Here is a 21,474-nt window from a genome sequence, read left to right as displayed (position 1 = left end):
CACACAAGCAGGAAGAACAGCAGGTAGAGGGAGAAGCAGGCTCCCCACTGAGCAAGGAACCAGATGCTGGGTTCCATCCCAGTACCACTGTGATCATGACCAGAGCTGAAAGCAGACACTGACTGAGCCACCCATGTGTCCCACATTATTACAGCTTCGTAAGAACTGTTCCTAACTGAGCCAGATAGTATACTGGAGTCACATTACCTTCACATCTTTGCTGTATGAGATCTCATTTTCTGAATTCTAGGTCTACCTCTTTCTCAGTTCACTTTCCAGTCTGGGTAGAACACATCTCCTAGTAGCTACCTCAGAAAGGGTGAATGGATGCTAAAATTTTTGTGACCTTGAATGTCTTAAAATGCCCTTATTCTACCTTGTCAGTTAATTTATAATTTGGCTGAGTATAAAATTCTAGGTGAGAAATAATTTTCCCTCAGATATTTGAAGGCATAGTTTCCATTGTCTTCCAGTTTCCTGTGTTGCAATTATGAGGTTTATTGCAGTACTGACTTCCATTCCTTTGTACGTAAGCTGCTTTTCCTCTTTGGAAGTTTTTAGAACCACTCAATTCTTTATCCCTGCTGTTCTGGAATTTGTACAATGGTATTTCTTTAGTGTGAACTTTTGAAATTTACCATATCAGGTATGGGATGGTCTCTTTTAATCTAGAAATTCACTTCTTCAGTTTTGGCCAAGTATTTTGTCATTTCTTCCCCATTTTGTAACTCCTGCTCTTTGAATATGTTGGATTTCGTGGATCGTTTAATTTTTTTCCTTGCTGTTTTTTAGTTTTGTCTTTTTCCCCCTATTTTCTAGGAAATATACCAATTATCTTTCAAATTTCTATAGACATTTTTGTTTCTACCATCATTTTTAATTTCCTAGATTTTCCTTGTTCTCTTCTATTTTCCAGTATGGAAAGTGTCAGACATTTACAGAAAGAAACAAAAGAAATGGAGAACCCCCATATAACCTCCTTGCTGCCTCAGCATTTCTCAACTCATGGTCAATTTTTTTTTGTGTTTGTGTCCTTTCTTTTCCCCTCTCTTGATACTATGATGCAAATCCTAGACATTGTACAATTTCTTCCATAAATATTTTAGTATATATCTCTAAAAGATAAAGATTCTTGAATAATATAACTATATTACTATACCTAAAAAATTAATATACAGATATCTAATCAGTGTTTGAATTTCCACTTTTTCCTATTGTTATAATTCATCTTTCTTTTTGCAATTTGTTTGAATCGAGATCTATATCTCTATTTTGTAGTTGGTTGATTCTCTGTAAGTCTTTTAATCTATGAACTCTGTCTCCATTTTTTTTTTGGTAGGTTATCTGTTGAAGATACTGGTTCCTTCCACCCCGACCCTTTTTAAAGCTTCTTATTTCATGGGCGCCATATAGTCTTTGCTCTTTTGGGGTATATAAATTATTATGGCATTGATTTTTAAGTTTTCTTCTTTTTTTCTTCTTTACATTGTCTCTGTTACCCTTTATTCCTTTTTTTCCTGTTTATTTTTATAACTGTTTTTCATCTTTAGAGCCATTCCTCAAATGCTTGGGGATCCTTTGCTGTCTTTTTCACATTTAAGAGTGAGATACCAGGGCACCTGGGTGGCTCAGTTGGTTGAGTGTCCATCTCTTGCTTTCAGCTCAGGTCATGATCTCAGGGTTGTGAGATCAAGCCCCACTTTGGGCTCCATGCTCAGTTGGGAGTACACTTGAGATTCTCCCCTTCTCTCTCTGCACCTCTCCTCTCTCTCTCTCTCTCTCTCTCTGTCTCTGTCAGTCTCTTTCTCAAATAAATAAATCTTTAAAAAAGAGTAAGTTACCAAATAGCCAACTGGAAAGAGTTCTCTGGCAAGAATTTCCTTATTTCTCATTGGCTTCATTCCCTCAGGCTTAGCTTTTAGCTTTCTCTTATCTACTGTATAAGTTACCACTTACTCATCTTCTGCTCTTGCTTTCTCATCCTGTTCTTTGTCCTTGTGAGCTTATGCATAATTTTTCCATTATCGTAATTTCATTGGGGCTTTGGAAGAATGTAGAAAGTAAAACATTTATGTTTAACCAGAAGTCTCTTTCCATTTCAGAGTTCCTATTAATACAATAAATGGGGTCAAGTAGAAGTCATTAGTGTTAAGTTGAGTTTGTAGGGACTTTTGTCCTAATACAGTAGTCTGTGGGCCTCAAAGTTTCTTAATACATAATCCTAGAAACATAAACAGCATTTCTTCTTGTTCACTCTTACATTCAAGTCAAGGAGGATTTAAAATCTAATAGCTACTATATGAGAAAAATTATTTCAGAGGAATGTGGTTGCTTTGCCAGCATGAGTCATTATTAACAAATTCTATTTTAGGGTTTAGAGTTTAGCCAATATAAAACATGCCTTCTTCTAAACCAGTATATCCTAATCAAAATTCTTGATTTTAGGATGATTTATATTTGTCAGTGGGACTTTACATGATAAAAGAAACCAGATTAGAATTATTACACAGTCCTACCTCAGACAAAATGAAGGAATTCTTGAGTAAGTAAATCTCGCTGCTCATTTTCAACTAAACAAGTTTTCATCAGCGTTACATGTAAGGAAACCACCTCACAAGATAATCATAATCATAACAGGAAAAAAATCATCTTTTTCTAGCCTCTCATTTTATAGAGAAGGAAGCAGGAAGTCCCTGAGCAGTGTAAGAATTTGAGCAGGTAATTCATCTAGTTACTAGCAGGGCCACTGAAACCTGTAGTTCCTGACTCCCAAATAATTGTTCTTTTCATCGTGATAGAATAATAGATGAGGGATATGCAGTAAATATAATGATGGTTATTTTTGCTGCTCACTGAGCAGAGAGGTGTGTTTTAAATGATAAGCTTTGTAATCTTTGTATAATTATCGAAAGATAGAAATTTGGAATCCAGCTTTAAGGTAATAGAAACTGAATCCAAGATCATATGGGTAGCAGTATAAAAGCACAAATGTGGGCTAGACTGGAACAGAGTTATCAGCAGACCTAGGTGATGAACCTCATTTATATAAATAATAGAAACGGTCTGTTGGATAGAAGACACCAGTTGTTGTGATAGGATGAGATAATGAAATCAGAGAGTGATACTGAATTTGATATACTTGTTGCTGGACAAGTCATTTAAAAGAGCTTTGTAGATCTCAAGAGCAAAATGATTTCTATATCTGGTTTGCCCATTTTCAGTCACTGGCACTGAAATCTCCCAATTGAAAGTGGAAAATTGGTAGAATGGGAATCATAGGATTTTGTTTTAGATTCTTTGTTTCTTTTTTTCCAGGGGTCTTATTTCTGTTTTTAAATATCTGGTCACTTTATATTGAATACCAGTTCATCTTTCTCTCTGTCCCTATCCTCCTCCCCCTACAGAAGACTCTTTTCCTGGTTCTTTCTGCTTAATCTTTGACATAACCATTCACTCCTTCTGGCCTGAAGAATGCAAGTCATTTCTGATTTATCCTTATTATGCAACAGAATAAAATAATAAAATTTTAATGAATGATCATGTTCACTTCTTAAATCCATTGAGCTACCAACACAGAATACTTACCAGAATGTATTCTATTTAGTTAGTTGTCTGTCATTCCCATCAGATTATGAGCTTCCTGAAGAATATTTTGTTTGTATTTGTGTCTCATGGTACTGGTTACATAGAATTTGCTCAGGGAATCATTGATCGGTAAAAGAGAGCTTTACCTATAAGACGAAACGTAAATTTATCTGCCATTCCAGATTGTCAAGAATCTGGGTCTTCCCAGTTTAACCTCCCCAATTTCCATACCAATTTGGTTCCTTTCTCTTCCTTATGCATGCCTCCATGTCCTTGCTTGCTCTGGTACTCCATACCTGGACTTCTCTTCTTTAGGTCTGACCTTCCCATCCATCTAAATTCCACTCCAAAAGTGCCTAACTCCACCTCTTCCTTCATGCTTTCCTACTCATCTTTTCCTTCCCTGAATTTCTTTCTGTACTACTTATTGCTAGTAATAAGTCATTTTATCCCTTTATCATATTCATGGTGCTATAGCTACCATTTAATTGACTATCTCCTATATACCAGGCTCTGGGATGTACAGACCTTATCTCAGATGGTCACACAGCCTACAAAGGTACAGTGGTGTTATCTCTACTTCATAGATGAGAGGCAGTGGAGGCTCAAAGAGTTTGAGTAGGTAACTTGCTTAAGATTACACAGATCTGAATCTGATTTAACTCCAAAAAGCCTTTGCTCTTTCAGCTGTACCACGTTATTTCATCTCCCCTTTCTCTCCTCTTTCCCCCAAAATAGACCTTTTTGGGTATACCCATCATTCACCATGTCTGTCACATTTTACAGTTGCTTAATGAATGCTTGTTAAATCGAGTTGATAAGATTGGTAGGGGTTAGTAAAACCTATTCCATTTTCTTGGGTGTTTGAGTATTTCATTGGGATGCTTCATTTTTTAAAAAGTTACTCTTTTTTGGTCATTTTTTATAACTTTGATTAAAATACTTATATATTTGATGTTAAAGCCAACATCTGATTAAAATTCTGATATGTTCTCTGTATGTATTTTTAAATGTAAAGCACAGATTTTATAAACATGAACAATTTGTCTAGCTATATAATTTAGTAAAAAATACATTAATTTTAAAAATTTGAGACTAGTAGTTTTATTTGTACATATAAATTTTTATTGGTATGTATGAAAATATGAATTCATACTTTACCATAATTTAATTTAAAATAGGCACCAAAGAGATTTTGTTTTAAAGATTGTCTCTGAAAGCTATTGTAATACAGCCATATGTACAATATTTTGTAGTTCGAGATCGTGTTCGGACAAAAATGGAACGTGATATCTTGGTAGAAGTTAATCATCCTTTTATTGTCAAGTTACATTATGGTAAGTTCAAAACCACTTGGAACTTCATCCCTCCACCTGATCCTCCACTCCCTAAGTGCATTCAGATGTATTAATGTACATAAATATTTGCTTGTGTATATTTACATGTATTTAACAGATAAATTATATCATGGAAATTAAACCATTACTTCTTAAACTTTAGAAGCCTTTATTGCATTTATACTTATGTTTCTGAGTGGTAACCATAGGAATAGGTAATAATAATCATTGTTCTTTATTATAATAAGGAGTTTATTATATATTTATATATTTGTATTATATTATATAATTAGTAACAGTGTACCAGCAGTTTATAGTCCATATGTGTTAGCCCAACTTTTCTTAAAAGCAAGAAAGATCCCTAATGTCAACATTAGAGCAGAGAGCCTGGTGGGATCCCAGGACCCTGAGCCAAAGGCAGTGGCTTAACCCACTGAGCCACCCATGTGATTGATCACATGTTTTTTATCATCTTTTTTTAAGGTTTTTTTTTTTTTTTTTATTTGACAGAGGGAGAGATCACAAGTAGGCAGGAAGGCAGGCAGAGAGAGAGAGGAAGGGAAGCAGGCTCCCCACGGAGCAGAGAGCCCGATGCGGGGCTCGATCCCAGGACCCTGGGATCATGACCTGAGCCGAAGGCAGAGGCTTTAACCTCTGAGCCACCCAGGCGCCCCTGATCACATGTTTTAAAACAACTGTATTCCTGGGAGACTGTGGCCTGAAGAAAATGCAACAAATGTTCTAGTGGTTCCATAATAAAAAACTCAGCCTTTAACATTTCCACATGGACACTAAGAGAAATCAGTGGTTATCTTCTCATAAAAAATAAATTTAGATCTATGATATAATCATTAATTTGCTTAAAATAATATTCATTATTCAATAATAATAATTTGTGAATGAGTTGACCTAATGTAAGCCAAAAAAATAAACTGGCGGATTAAACAGAAATTCTCATTTCTTCATTCAGCTTTTCAAACTGAAGGGAAGTTGTATCTTATTTTGGATTTTCTCAGGGGAGGAGATTTGTTTACACGCTTATCCAAAGAGGTATGTAATTAATCTTTATTTTTAATCTATCTATACGCATCCTGTTTTACCAAAAACTTTGTTATATTTCAATATTATGTTTATCGTGTTTTCTCTAGTGGCACAAGAATCTTAATTAGAGCCAAAAAGAGTTCTTTTCCTACCTTTTGAAATTATTCTGAAAGTGGGACTTTAAATTGATAAAATGTCTTTGTCCTTTGTCCTGCATCTTTTAGTTCCAGTTTTCAGAAGCAATAAATAATATATCAAGGTATCCTTAAACAATACTGGAAATTCAGCATGCAATTAAAAGATCACTTTTCATTTCTAAGATGTTACTGTGGTAGGGCAACAATGGCACAATCTGAATATAGATGTTACTTAATAAAATGTAAAATTATTTCCCCCACAGTGCACATTTAGCATTTAGAAAGTGATTAGTTGACTGATTTGATCAGTCAGGGATTTTCGCAAATTTCCTTTCATTAGTAAAGTGGATAAAACTACATGTGATTAGCGTGTTTATAACTTTTTAAATATTTAAACTCTAGGATGGAATTTTAAATAAAAGCTACAGATACAGAAAATAAGACAAAAAATTATTATTTTATTTTAGGTGATGTTCACAGAAGAAGATGTCAAATTCTACTTGGCCGAACTTGCACTTGCTTTAGACCATCTACATAGCCTGGGAATAATCTATAGAGACTTAAAACCAGAAAAGTAAGGAATTATGCTACTAAGTTGAATACAATGTAATAAAATTATCTAAGAGGTAATAAAAAATAAAATTACTTTGTAGAACTACCACAAGAATTATATTAGAGTACCTGTGCTTCACATTTGTGATAACACTATGTAATCTTATACTTCTAAAAATCTGCCAGTTATAATATGTTATTGTTATCTTGTTTTCATTTGCATTTTTTTTTAAGATTTTATTTATTCATTGGACAGAGAGATACACAACAAGAGAGGGAGCACAAGCAGGGGGAGTGGGAGAGGAAGCAGACTCCCTGTCCAGCAGGGAGCCCGATGTGGGGCTCGATCCCAGAATCCTGGGATCGTGACCTGAGCCGAAGGCAGACGCTTAACAACTGAGCCACTCAGGCTCCACTGCATATTTTTATTTTTAATGAGATTGAAATCCATGTGCATATGTTTATTGACAGTTTTTATTTTTGTGTGATTTTCTGTTCGTGGCCTTCATTTATCTTGGAATATTTTTTTCCTGTTGTTTTATAAGATACCTTTAGAAATTAAGAATTTAACCATTTGACATATATTGCAAATAGTCTTTTTAGTTTGTATTTTAATTTTAACTTATTCTATTTTTACCTATACAAGTATTTTTTTCTTAGTCAGATCTTACCAGACTTTTGTTATCTCTTCCATGACTTTTAGTCTTAGAAAGCCTTTTCCAATCCCATAATCAGATACTTACATTCTCATTTTATGGTTTCTTTTTTAACTTTTAACTCCATCTGGAAATTTTTTGGTATGAAGGATAGCATAGAGTTAATGCTTTCCTTCAAATACCATTTATTGAATTTTTCGAGGGAGGTGGGGAGAGAGAAAGAGAGCATGCATGAGCAGGGGGCAGAGGGAGAGGCAGAGAGAGAATCTTAAGCAGGCTCCACACCAGGTGTGGAGCCTGATGTGGGGCTCAGTCTCACAACCTCAAGATCATGACCTGAGCCCCTGAAAATTTTCTTCTCCACATCATTTCAAATTCTTAGTGTGAGTTGAGCAAATTTCCCATTGTTTTTGTAGTAGCAAGTATCAAGAAGCTAGTATTTGGGGCGCCTGGGTGGCTCAGTCAGTTAAGTGTCCAACTCTTGATTTCAGCTCAGGTCATGATCTCAGGGTTGTGACATGGAGCCCTTTATCAGGCTCTGTGCTAGGCATAGAGCCTACTTAAGATTCTCTCCTTCTCCCTCTGTCCCCCACCCCTGACTCACACTCACACTCTCTCTGTCTCTCTCAAATAAATCTTTAAAAAGAAAAAAGAATTTGGATATTACTTACATTAAAATGTTACATGCAAAATTTAAATTATATATTACAACAGGAAATGATCCTTTGGGATCCTATTTACATGATCATTTAGAAATTATTATACTTTCACATTTTACTTTCATTTTTCATTTTGGTTTTAGATAAGTTTTATATGCATCCATTGTTATTCCCCAGATAATTACTAAGTTTTGTTTTTTCTCATCATTTTCCTGATTTCGCACTATAAAGACACAAAATATAATTCCTAGTGAGAATAAATATTCAAGTATATGGTCCTTAGAAGAAAAAAATTACTATAAACATATGATTAAACATAATAAAAATATGTGTTAGTGTTTTATATCATTTAGTTGAATGTATTTATTGCAAACCATTGGATTAGCATTGGTCATAAAATTATGTATACAGCATGGGGCTTTCTTAAGAGTCAAATAAGATCTAATGTAAGTAAGAAGTTAGATCTTTCACAAAGATGCCTAGATGACACTATTAGTTGAAGTAACATTTAGTTGTTAAGTAATCCAACTATATACCATCATATAGAACTTGGAAGAAATTTCAGTTTTTAGACCAGTTGCTTTATGCACTGTAAGGGGTTTCCCACATTCTTTTAAACCAGAACTCTGTTATAATAAATATGGTTGAAAATGATTATTAGTAGTTGAAAAGGAACTTTGCCTATTGAAAGTAATACAGTTGGCTTTTTCTTTCAAAGGTAAAGAGTGGGGACGCCTGGGTGGCTCAGTTGGTTAAGCCACTGCCTTCGGCTCAGGTCATGATCCCAGCGTCCTGGGATCAAGTCCCGCATCGGGCTCCTTGCTCAGTGGGGAGCCTGCTTCTCTCTCTGCCTCTGCCTGCTGCTCTGCCTGCTTGTGCTCGCTCTCTCTCTCTGACAAATAAATAAATAAAATCTTTTGAAAAAATTAAAAATTAAAAAAATTTAGAAAAAAAAGACCTTTGTCTTTTTTTTAAAGGGTGGACATGGTTATCTTAAAAAAATGCATTTGCTGGGAGAGGGGGTTGGGGTTATGGACATTGGGGAGGGTATGTGCTATGGTGAGTGCTGTGAAGTTGTAAACCTGGCGATTCACAGACCTGTACCCCTGGGATAAAAATATATTATATGGTTTTAAAAAATATATAATTATTAAAAAAAAATGCATTTGCTATAGAAGGAATAAGTAATGTTCTGTTAGCTTAGCTATGTTCTCTCTCTCTCTTTTGTTTTTTTCAAAATTACCAAGAGTGATTTGAAGTTTTGTTTTTAGAATTGTCTTTCATGTATTTATTAGACGGAAGATAATTTCCAGCATACCTAATAATTTGCTTTATATTCTGGAAATGGTTAGTCTGCTTTGTAATTGAGCATAATTAAGCTTGTATTTTTTTATAAGTCCCTTATGAAGACATGAAAAATAAGTCCCTACTGAATTATCCACAGTGGTAAACTTTATTGTAATCCTATTTGAATTGATGACATAGAAAGGTTGGTAGTATTTTTGACACAGTAAAATTTTATTATAGCAAAATTTGGCTTTCACTTTTTTTTAGTTAGAATTAAAAGTGAAGAAATGCCTATTTTATAGAATGGCTTTGAATAAGTGAAACAGTTTATTAATTGGCATTTCAAGTCAATATACTAAAATGCCTATCCAGAAATAGAATTATTGGCCTACAGCCTAGTACTTATCCCTTCCTATAGCTTGTTAATTAATGACATTATTCTCCACTCAAGTATCTCCTAAAGCCGGAAACCTAGTGTCTTCTCCATTTGTTCTTTATCATGATCCATATTTAAGACCTCACTAAATACCCTTTATTTTCCCCTCTGAACTGTTTTATGAAAATGCAGATCTGATTATCTCTGCGTTTCATGCATATAAACTTTATATGATCTTCAGTGCCCTTGGGAAGAAGCCCAAACTATTTGGAATGCCTTATTGGCCTTTTGTAGACTGGCCCCATGCATTCAACATATGTTTCTTACTTGTCTCTACTCTACCAGGCACTGAGCAACAAGATGAATAAGGTCAAACCTAGAAGCTCAGAGTTTACTAAGAGAGAAAACACTGGAGAACTTACACAGATTGGATAGGGGGCACCTGGCTGGCTCAGTTGGTTAAGTGTCCAACTCTTGATTTGGGCTCAGATCATGATCACTGGATTCTGAGATCAAGCCCTGTGTCTAGCATCGAGGCTGCTTAAGATTCTCTCTCCTTCCACTCCCCGACTCTAAAAAAAAAAAAAAAAAAGAAAAGAAAAAGAGGATTGGATAGAGAAACTAGGAGAGAATGGTTGAGTCACATACCTAAAAAATGACCCAAAAAATGACAGCTTTAATGCAGTTGACTTAAATATGTGGACCCTCTGTCTATTGTGCAAGCACTAAGGATTTTAGTTAGGCCACCTCTGCAGAAAAGCATTACAAAGAGCAACTAGAAATTAGAATATAGGTTTTAGTTCTTTTCCTTATAGTTTTCAAATGCCCTTAATACACGTTTATAAGGCTTTGCCTTTGGGTTTTGTTATGTATGTGTGTCCAAAAAAAATTTTCTCCTTTTTTACCTTTCCCTTATCACAGTCTAAAACAATATTTTAGAAGAAATGTGGTGATCTGGTGCTTAACACAGTAGTTTCAGTTCTAGGTTCTATAAGTATCTAGTGGTTTGAAAGATTTTCTGAATTTGTTTTCTTTCAGCATACTTCTTGATGAAGAAGGTCACATCAAGTTAACAGGTAAAAAATCCTCATTTTATTAAAATATTCTCTTCTACTCTATATAACTTCTTTTAAATTTGATTGTGGTTCAAATATTGAGTAACACATTGCCTTGAAAACTTGGATTAGAATTTTTAATAAATGTAAATATTGGAACTCAAAGCTTAAACTTTAAGTGTGGAAATTATTGTAGGACAGTTATGAATTATGTATTTATTTTGGCAGATTTTGGCCTAAGTAAAGAGTCTATTGACCATGAAAAGAAGGCCTATTCTTTCTGTGGAACTGTGGAATACATGGCTCCCGAAGTAGTTAATCGTCGAGGTCACACTCAAAGTGCGGACTGGTGGTCTTTTGGTGTGTTAATGGTAAGGATTGGGGTGTTTTTTGAGTTCAGTAATATGGTGGAAGTATAAATCACTTGTTTTATTATATAGCAATTTTACAAGGTTTGGTTTGAAGTAAGATGATGCTTTTTTATTTTCTGGCCTTGAGATTTTATACTTCTTGACTAATACCCCTGATGATGTTGCCTTTTTGTAGTTTGAAATGCTCACTGGTACACTACCTTTCCAAGGAAAAGATCGAAAAGAAACAATGACTATGATTCTTAAGTAAGTACTCCTTAAGTACTCCCTAGTGAATATGTTTTGATGAGATTTAGAAATAAATGCTTCAAACTGAAATATGAAATTTTATTCATTGATATTATGGCGTTAATGTTAATGTGTTTCAAATATGAACCAGCCCTGTAGATTTAGAGTATTCATGTTCCTTTTTTTCAATTCTGGGCACACAAATGTTGGAGCTTTTGGCCCTTATTCATGCCCTTCACCAAGTACAGCCAGAGACAAGGCCCCTGCCCCAAGCAGAAACACCAGGGATCCAGGGCTCTGGGTTACATCTCCAAAGGAGTACTCATATAATCTTCATGTTAATGTTATTATAGTGAAAGCTCCACCTTTTAAATTGGGCATACGACAAGGACATCGATTATTCCACTTCTCTTCATGTTGTCCTAGAGATACTAGCAAGTATAATAAGGCCAGGAAATGAAATAAGGTTTAAGGTTTAAAAAGAAGAAATAAGGTTGTCCTTATTTATACAACATGACTGTGTCCGTAGAAAATCCAAATCTTCATATATATTCTTAGAATTAATAAGAGGTTAGCAAAGTTGTTGGATCAGAGGTGAATAAATAAAATCTATTTTATATCTACATAGTAGCAACAGAAAATGAAATTTTTTAAAAAGATAATATTTACAATAGTATAAAAAACTCAAATAATTAGGGATAAATCTAGCAAAAGTTATGTAAAAACTCTATGCAGAAAACTAGGAAATTTTATTTAAAGAAAATTTAATGGGTGCCTGGGTGGCTCAGTGGGTTAAAGTAAAGCCTCTGCCTTTGGCTCAGTCATGATCCTAGGGTCCTGGGATCGAGCCCCGCATCAGGCTCGCTGCTCGGTGGGGAGCCTGCTTCCTCCTTCTCTCTCTGCCTGCCTTTCCGCCTGCTTGTGATCTCTGTCTGTCAAATAAATAAATAAAGGAAAAAAGTAAAAATTTAAAGGATTGTTTTGTAAGGTTGTACCATATTCACATTATGACAGACACAGTATTGTAAAGATGTGGGTTTGTATAGATGAGCATTTTCCAATAGAAATGTAATGTAAAATTACTGTGTAATTTTAAATTTTTAGTAGAAACATTTAAAAAGTAAAAAAATTTAGTATGGATTATAATATATTTTATTTAACCCAGTATAGCCAAGATGTCATTTCAACATGTAATCAACAATAGAAAATGATTCATGAGATATGATACATTTTTTCCATACTTATTTGAAACTCAATGTGCATTTTATTTTATTTTTTCCAGGGTGCACTTTATACTTAGAATTTGGGCTAACCATATTTCAAGTGCTTGGTGGCTGTTTGTTGCTAGTAGCTACCATATTTTTTTTTAAAGATTTTTTATTTATTTATTTGACAGAGATCACAAGTAGGCAGAGAGGCAGGCAGAGAGAGAGGAGGAAGCAGGCTCCCTGCTAAGCAGAGAGCCTGATGGGGGGCTCCATCCCAGGACCCTGGGATCATGACCTGAGCTGAAAGCAGAGGCTTTAATCCACTGAGCCACCCAGGCGCCCCTAGTGGCTACCATATTATACAGCGTATAATAATAATGCAGATGGAATTTAAATTTTAAGAAGTTTTTTGTGTGAAACTTGATAAACTGATTCTAATATGTAAATCAGAAAATGTAAATTACAACCACAATGGGCTACAATTGCATACCCACCAGAATGGCTAAACAATATCAAGTGCTGACAGGATGTGGAGCAGTGGCAACTTTCATCCATAGCTAGAAGGTTCTTACAACCTTTGGCAAGCAGTTTTTGACATTATCTTCTAAAGCCAAATACATGTATACCCTCATCCAGTAATCCCACTCGTACGCATGCACCCAGTTTACATGCATTGAGGTACTTGCACATCAAGAAACTAGAACAAAGATGTTCATAGCAGCATTATTTGTAATGGCCAAAAAGTGGAAAATGGATCACTCGCAGTAGAGTAGATTAATAAATTATGATATATTCATAAATGAGATAGAGCAGGGGTTGACATATGATCTGTAAATATTTTAGGCTTTGCAAGCCACACACACTGTTTGTCACATATTCTTATTCTTTATTGTTTATTTCCAACACTTTAAAAATGTTAAAAGCCGGGTCCCTGGGCACCTGGATGGCCCAGTCAGTTAAGCCTCGGAGTCTAGATTTCAGCTCAGGTCCTGGTCTCAGGGTCGTGGGATCAAACCCCATGTTGGACTCCACCCTCAGCGCGCAGTCTGCTTGTTCCTGCCCTTTGTTCTTCCCTGCCGCTCATGCTCGCTTGCTCTCAAATAAAATCCTAAAAATAATGTAAAAACCATTCTTAGCTCGAAAGCCTTTCAAAAACAGACTGAGGCCTTTGGCCCAGGGGTGCAGTGTACCATACAGCAAAGAAAATGAACAAACCAGTTATACGCAGGTACTTGGATTAATTGTGTAAGGATGTTGAGCAAAAACAGTTCAGACACAAAAGAATAAATAACTATATGGTTCTATTTATAAAGTTTTTTTGGTTTTTCTTTTCCCAAAGATTTTATTTATTTATTTGAGAGAGAGAGAGCATGAGCCAGGGGCAGGGAGAGGTAGTAGCAAGCTCTATGTGGGGCTTGATCCTAGGGCCCCAGGATCATGACGTGAGCTGAAGGCAGACGCTTAACTGACTGACCACCCAGTTGCCCCTCTGTTGATAAAGTTTTAAAGCAGACAAACTAAAGCATAGTTTTTAAGGCCCATATGTAGATGGCAACAGCCAAGGCAAAATAAGAAAAGTGGTTAACATTGAATGACAGGTTACAGTGTTACATTTCTTGGCCACATGACTGTTCACTTTTTGGTAAATCCATAAACTGTATAAGTTGGTGATGTTGGGGTTGTGTAGGGTTTGTTTGTTTTGCACTTTGTTATTCTCCACGATAAAAAATACTTGCTATATAAGTGACTCTTCCCTGAACCTTCATTACTCCATCGATCCTGGCCCCTTCTTTTCAGCTAACGAATATACTCTAATTTCAAAACAAACAAACAAAAAACAACCCTCTCTTGACCTGGCTTCCTTTCAGCTTTCTGCACCATCTCTCTGCATCCTTTCAACAGAAAGCCTCTTTAAAGAATTGTCTGTGCTTTCTGGTACCATTTCTTGGCTGCTTGTATTCAGCAGCCCATTGGTGGTTTGTTCCCACCAATCTCCTGAAACTTCTCTCATTCTGGTCAGCAGTGATCTGGTTGCTTAACCCAGTGGCACATTGTTAGAAAGGTGACTCTCTGCACGATTTGTTCACACAATTCATTCAACAGATGATTGGGGTCTTGCTACCTCTGTGTAGGATGCAGTGTGAACAAGACTGACAGGATCGTCTGTCATCTCACAGTGCTTGCATCCTAGGGGGAGACAAGGAATTAATATTTAAACAAGTGAATATAATAACTTCAGATAATAATAGGAGCAATAGACATAATGAACCAGATTATTCTTGAAGTGTGAGGGAAGGAGTAGGGGCAGGAGCCATTTTAGAGAAGACAGGTAAGAAAGTTGCCTCTGGGAGTATCTGACACTGTTGGCCACTTTCTCCCCATTTAGATCTTCCTACTCCCATCTGCTGCTGCTGCCTCCCTAACAGTTCCTCTTTTGGTCTCCTGCTTGACCATTCCTTCTTTGCTTGCTTTTCTCTGTTTAATTATGAAAAATTTCTAATGTAATTCATAAAAATAGTGTTAATACAGTGAACACATAGATCAGTCATGCAGATTCAGCAGTCATGAAGATTTTGCCACATGTGCTTCCTCTCTTCACTGAAATATTTTAAGCATTCCACACATGCCATTTCTCACCTACTGCAGGTTACATCACTAGAAAGTATGGATGTTTTCTTATATGACCACACCTAACAAGACACTGCTGAGGTATACACTAACACCAGTTCTTAAACAGATTTTTCAGGTTTTCTCCAAAGCTGTGTCTCTGTAGTCCCAAATCACATCTGAACCTTTCATTTGGTTGTATTTCTCAAACTTCTGTTTTTCCAGAACACTCTACCCTGTTTTTGCCTACCATTTGCTTGGGGAAGAAACCAAGACAGTTTTACAGAATTCCACCTTCAGAATTTATCTTGTCAAAAGACGACCCTAAGTACATGAAACAAAAAGCATTGAAGCCAGTCCTACTGCTTACTATAGTAAGGGAGAGTGATGCTAATCTTGATAGCATCTAAGAAGTGTAGACCACTGTTCTTACATAGACTTCCGGGGGGAAGGGTAGAGTTCAAACCTTGGCAGATTTTCAGGGCCATAAGTGGGTTGACATCATCTCTAAGAGTGGTTACTTGGGTGGGTCTGTTGTTGATCACTTGGGACTCAGGTGTGGTTGTTGGAGTCAGTCCATTCTTGTTTGATTTTCACAGATGAAGAGCAGTTATTGATGGGTTGGTTTGGGAAAAAACAGAAACAAACAAACAGTGTTTACCTAGGCAAGTTGTTTTGATCAGTTAAATGACTTTAAAGCCAGTTCTTGTGGCTCTCATTAACATGGTTACACAACAATTCGTCTTTTCCTAGGAGGGTTGAAATTGTTTTATTTTCCTTGTAATATTGTTTAACTTGTTCCTTTATCGCATTTCTCTTTAAACTTTTTTTTGGCAAGATCATTTCATAGCTCATGGTGCACCCTATTGCGTCACGTCAGAAGGCTTAGAACACCTTGTTGGCCCACTTTAAGTGATGAGTTCCTATAGTTACAGCTGGTCCCTCTCTTGCGAATTTCCCTGGCAGGGTTTCATCTCGTGTTTTCAACCATTGATAATCATTAGTTGAAACAGTTATTTTATTAGGGATTCAAAAATCATGATTTTTCTATTGCTATTATTCCTTCTTCATTTATTAGTTGGTATTTCCCAAAACACTGAACTTTCTCTAATCAATGAGGGCTCTTCAGTTACCTTGAAATAAGGTTCAAACAAGAAAGGCAGAATAAATGTTTGATTCTTTTTTTTTAGATTTTATTTATTTATTTGACAGAGCTCACAAGCAAGCAGAGAGGTAGGCAGAGAGAGAGGAAGGGAAGCAGGCTCCCCGCTGAGCAGAGAGGTCAATGCGGGGCTGGATCCCAGGACCCTGGGATCATGACCTGAGCCTAAGGCAGAGGCTTTAACCCACCGAGCCACCCAGGCGCCCCTAAATGTTTGATTCTTAATTTCCAGTTGTCAGAGCCCTAATTACCTCCAGTGGTGATGATGTCCAGTGAGTTGGGTTTTATGTTAGTTTTGACCTTTTCGTATTTTACTATAATGAATCTATGGGATATAATAATCAGTGTGATTCAGCATTTACAAACAATTGCATTCATTATTTTTAATGCTCAAATTGTTCTTTTTCTGACTACTGTTTAAATGTTCTTGTTCCCCAGGGTTTCATCTTTGATATGCTTTTCTTCCCTTCTGTGCTCATTTTCCTGGCTGACTTCAGTCTTTCCTCTAACTACTCTCAGCATTTTAGTTACTCTCAAATTACTCTTTCTTACTTTAAGTTAACCAGGCATCAGACCTGTTATTGGCATTTAATCACCAGCATAGCTCTCCAAAAACATGATATGTATGACTTAACATTTTTAATTTAAATTTATCTGTTTGGTGTTCTTTTTTTCTTCTTGTATTTTCAATTACCCTCATTTTTTTAAAAAGACTTACTTACTTATTTATTTATTTATTTATTTATTTGACAGAGAAACACAGCAAAAGAGGAAACACAAGAATCGGTGTGGGAGAGGGAGAAGCAGGCTACCCGCTAATCAGGGAGCCTGATGCAGGGCTCGATCACAGGACCCTGGGATCATTACCTGAGCCAAAAGCAGATGCTTTACTGACTGAGCCACCCAGACACCCCAATTAGCCTCATTTCTAAGCACCCTATTTCCCTAGCCAGAAACCTGAAAACCATTCTTGATTTCTTCCCCTCTCTTGCACTTGCAGGTATTGACCAAATTTGCTCTCGAAAGTTTCTCGGTGTCCCAGGCTTTCCTTTACACTGCACTGCTTATAGTTCTCAGACTGTGGTAGTCTCCTACATACACTACTGAGTAAAGCTCCGAAGTAAAATGCCTACAACTACCACCACTTCCTACTCCAGATCAATCTATACTAACCTCTGGAGTTACCTTGTTGAAAATAAATTTGGTCATGTTAGTCCACCATTGAAAGACCTCTGCTATATCCTTATTACCTAATATGGCAGTATTTTCCCAGATTTGTTCAGTAGAACCCTAATTCTACAAGATGTGAATAGGTATTCTCTGAAAAAGACATACTAGCAGCAAATATTTAGAAAAATACTGATTCTTTACTTTAGATTTCTCAGTGTTTTGTATGCAGTGTATTTTATTCTGTGTCTCCAAGAGGGATATTATAGATAGCATTCCACAAATTCATTAGATCATGTATTTTTTGGTTGTTGCTGAGTATCTAGAGAAATTAAAGTTATTTAGTAAAATGTTGGGAGAATGCTGGCCAGGTGAATAAATTCTCAATCTTTAACTGCATTTAAGGCCCTTCATTCTCTCATGTTAAATTAGATATCCCCTGCTATTCTCTTAGCAGTCTTTCCATATGTCCTTCTGAATTTGCCTCTTCACATATCAGGATTATCCTCAGGTTGTCCATCTCTATCTTCTCCTATCTTTATCCCTGTACCCTCAGCACTAAGGAATAGCTGGCACATTGTAGCACACTAACAACTCTTTGAATAATAAATGGATCTGTTTCTGAAGTAGAAATTTCTCTGCTAGCCATTTCCCCAGCTGTTATCGTTTTTGTACTTAGAGAGAGTTTCATTAATGTATAAGTTAGGGGAAAAAATAAAATTATATATAAAAGCTGAAACTGACCTTCAAGCTCATTCAAGCTAGTGGGTTTCAGACTGTGTGCTATAGACTCTTAGAAGTTCCACAGACCCCTTTCCTACCAGCTCTTCTTCCCTGTAGGATTGTTAAAGGGAATGGGAGGAAAACATAAGCATATGAAGCACATGTTCTTTTAGCAGTTTTAAGTAGTGGATTTCTTAAATTCCTTTTGAAAAAAAGGTTCCAAGGTTATAGTTTGGGAGCCATTGATCTAACGGTCAGTCCCTTGCTTATAAAGAAGTAGTAACAGACCCAAGGGGATTGTCTTTTCCCAAGGTCACAAAGTTCTTAGTAACAGTGCCAGAACTAAAACTTAGATATCTTACTCTCACAGCAGTGCTTGTTGCAAAATTTATAAAAATGGAAAAGTTTGTTAGAAAATTATGGACTGAGGTGCCTGGGTGGCTCAGTCAGTTAAGTGTCTGCCTTCGGCTCAGGTCATGATCCCGGGGTCCTGAGATCAAGCCCCCTGTCGGGCTCCCTGCTTATCGGGGAGCCTGCTTCTCCCTCTCCCTCTGCCCCTTTCCCTGCTTGTAGTCTGTCTCTCTCTCTCTCTCTCTCTCTCAAATAAATAAATAAAATCTTTAAAAAAAAGATTATGAACTAAAATTCTATTAAGTGTCCACGCAAAAAAACTATACACAAATGTTCATAGCATCTTTATTTGTAGTAACCCAAATGACACAATCCAGATACCCTTCAACAGGGAAATAGATAAACAAATTGTGGTACAACTATACTGTGGAATATTACTCAACAACTTGGATGAATCTCAGAGGAATTTATACTGAGTAAAAAAAAAAAGATTACACACTTTATGATTACACTTACATAACATTCTTAAAATGACGAAGTTACAGAAATGTAGAATAGATTTGTGATTGCCAGAGGTTAGGAACTGGAGAGGGAAGGAGGCAGGTGTGGTTATAAAGGGACGTGAGGTATGCTGATGGTAATGAACTGTTCAGTATCTTTACTGTGGTGATGGCTGCAGCAACCTATACATACGGTAAAATGGCATAGGACTAAGCTTACACACACAGTGAGTGCAGTTAAAACTGGAGACGTCTGAAGGAGATCAGTGGATTGTACCAAAGTCAGTATTCTGGTTTTGATAGTGTATTATGATTTTGTCAGATGTGACCATTGGAGAAAACTGGGTAAAGTGTACACAGGATCTATATTATTTCTTACAACTTAGTATAAATCCACAATTATCTCAAAATAGAAAGGATTAACAATTTTAAAATAGAACACAAATACTTCCAAAAAATAAAACGTTATTATGTGGATTTATTATTTAGAGCCAAGCTTGGGATGCCACAGTTTTTGAGTCCTGAAGCCCAGAGTCTTTTACGAATGCTTTTCAAACGAAATCCTGCGAACAGATTGGGTAAAATTTGTAATAAATTTGTTTCTTTTGTGTGTTTGTTGGTCTTTGGGATTTTTTAGTGGGGGGAGGTGGGTATTTGTTTTGTTGTGGAATTATGACATAGTAGTACATATATTAAAAACAAACACTAAATTACCTATTCCTCCTTGAAATAAAATTACCATTTAATCAAAAGTTTTAAACCATTTAATTTTTGATAGGTGCAGGACCAGATGGAGTTGAGGAAATTAAAAGACATTCATTTTTCTCAACAATAGACTGGAATGTGAGTATACAATGAAAATTTTCTTGAATTTTTTTGTATTTAATGCATGTCTAAATCTCTCTTTTTTTCCACCAGAAACTGTACAGAAGAGAAATTCATCCACCTTTTAAACCTGCAACTGGCAGGCCTGAAGATACATTCTATTTTGATCCTGAGTTTACTGCAAAAACTCCCAAAGGTAAGGAGAAAATGTGAAAACCTAAATGTAACACATATATATGACTCCTAATTTTATCTTCATATCTGCCCTGTGTACCGTATCCCTGCTTCAATAACTAGAAAATTAGTAACTCCTTTACAACATTTTATAGCAGTTAAGATCCTTGTTAAATCTTTTAGCAAATTAGGTGGTACCTTAAACTTTGATACTCTTTATGTGGAAAAATTCTTTGGTTGTGCGTTCATTTACCTGTAGCTATTTTTACATGAAATATTCTTCAGTATAGGTAGTACTCTTTAAAACTCTGATATTAGGTAGAATTCTGGAAGTACTTGTGAAGTTCAAATCCAAAACATAAACTTTACATGAGGTGTGATCATTTCAAAATGATTCATATCCTGTGTCATGCTTTATCCTAAAATTGCATAAACAATGACTCTTCTAGAGAAGTTATCTTTGAAATGATAATCTGTATTTTATTAAATTAGTATGTGTATGCATATAATTTTGTGTTCTGCACTCTAGTACTCTCTCATTTAGGTGTACCAGACCCCAGGTTTATCATTGACAAGCAAATAAATAAAAAGTGTATTTGCATATATTTTCTATAGAGTATATCATTTAAACCTCACTATAAAGCTTTCTAGTCACTATCCTCATAATTTGGTTAAACATCAATGGATTTTATTATTTTTTGGTAAGACAGTCTTAGAAATTTAGATTAATATGTAAAATTTTATCAAATACATGAACAGTGATATGCATAGAATTGATGATATATGGTAATGTTTTACTTTGCTTTCTCATTACAATTTGGCCTGATAGAGGAAAAATGTCAAAAGAGAGCAGTTCTGTATTGTATTCTACCCAGATTGGTTCTCTTAGCATAGTTCTTCAGTATAATACTGTCACATTGATTTAAAATGCACTAAACAGTATTTGTTGCTGAGAATGTCAAGCTGATGTTAAAAAAGAACTTTATGTGGAGTTGATGTTTAAGTATATTGCCTGTTTGGTTTTTGCTTGTGCCTAGATTTTATAGTGTAATTATAAATATTAGTATGCTTAGTTGTGTGTTTATATTTATGAATAGCACATTTGTTATATCTTGTTTGTTTTTGTAATTAAATTTTTAAAATATTTTTCTATTTTTGTTAATGCCAGTAGATTCCACACAAATAATTTGAGTAACCATACGTGTCATGTCATAAAATATATTCTAAGGTCTGCATACCATGATTAGAAATTACTTTTATTCCTTATATATATATATAAATATAGTAATTTTTAACTTGTAGTTTAGATTTCTAGATTCTGATGTTATATACTGAGATCACCAGACTAAATTTCTTTCTCCTAAATTATCTGTAGAGGAATCTTGTATCTCCCCCTCACCAGGAGCCATAGCATTGTTAGGTTATCATGTAGGGTTGTACTGTTTAATATGGTAGCCAGTAGTCACATGTGGT

General features: G+C 35.7%; 1 protein-coding gene across 7 annotated transcripts in view; it reads left to right on the top strand.

The window, feature by feature from the left end:
• RPS6KA3 (ribosomal protein S6 kinase A3) overlaps window positions 1–21,474 on the top strand; it is a 110,456-nt gene that overhangs the window by 66,488 nt on the left and 22,494 nt on the right. For all 7 annotated transcript variants that reach the window (XM_032840814.1, XM_032840815.1, XM_032840819.1 and 4 more), the window contains 9 exons: window positions 4,842–4,922; window positions 5,893–5,972; window positions 6,568–6,674; window positions 10,669–10,706; window positions 10,914–11,056; window positions 11,232–11,302; window positions 19,492–19,580; window positions 19,781–19,845; window positions 19,921–20,023. In XM_032840814.1, the coding sequence (XP_032696705.1) occupies window positions 4,842–4,922; window positions 5,893–5,972; window positions 6,568–6,674; window positions 10,669–10,706; window positions 10,914–11,056; window positions 11,232–11,302; window positions 19,492–19,580; window positions 19,781–19,845; window positions 19,921–20,023 (777 nt within the window). The remainder of the gene's footprint in view (window positions 1–4,841; window positions 4,923–5,892; window positions 5,973–6,567; window positions 6,675–10,668; window positions 10,707–10,913; window positions 11,057–11,231; window positions 11,303–19,491; window positions 19,581–19,780; window positions 19,846–19,920; window positions 20,024–21,474) is intronic.

Source organism: Lontra canadensis, unplaced genomic scaffold (assembly GCF_010015895.1).
Source record: "Lontra canadensis isolate GAN:19392208 unplaced genomic scaffold, GSC_riverotter_1.0 scaffold116, whole genome shotgun sequence".
NCBI classification, from domain to species: domain Eukaryota; kingdom Metazoa; phylum Chordata; class Mammalia; order Carnivora; family Mustelidae; genus Lontra; species Lontra canadensis.
Note: the sequence above shows the minus strand (reverse complement) of the source record. Positions and strands in the feature narration are given on the sequence as shown.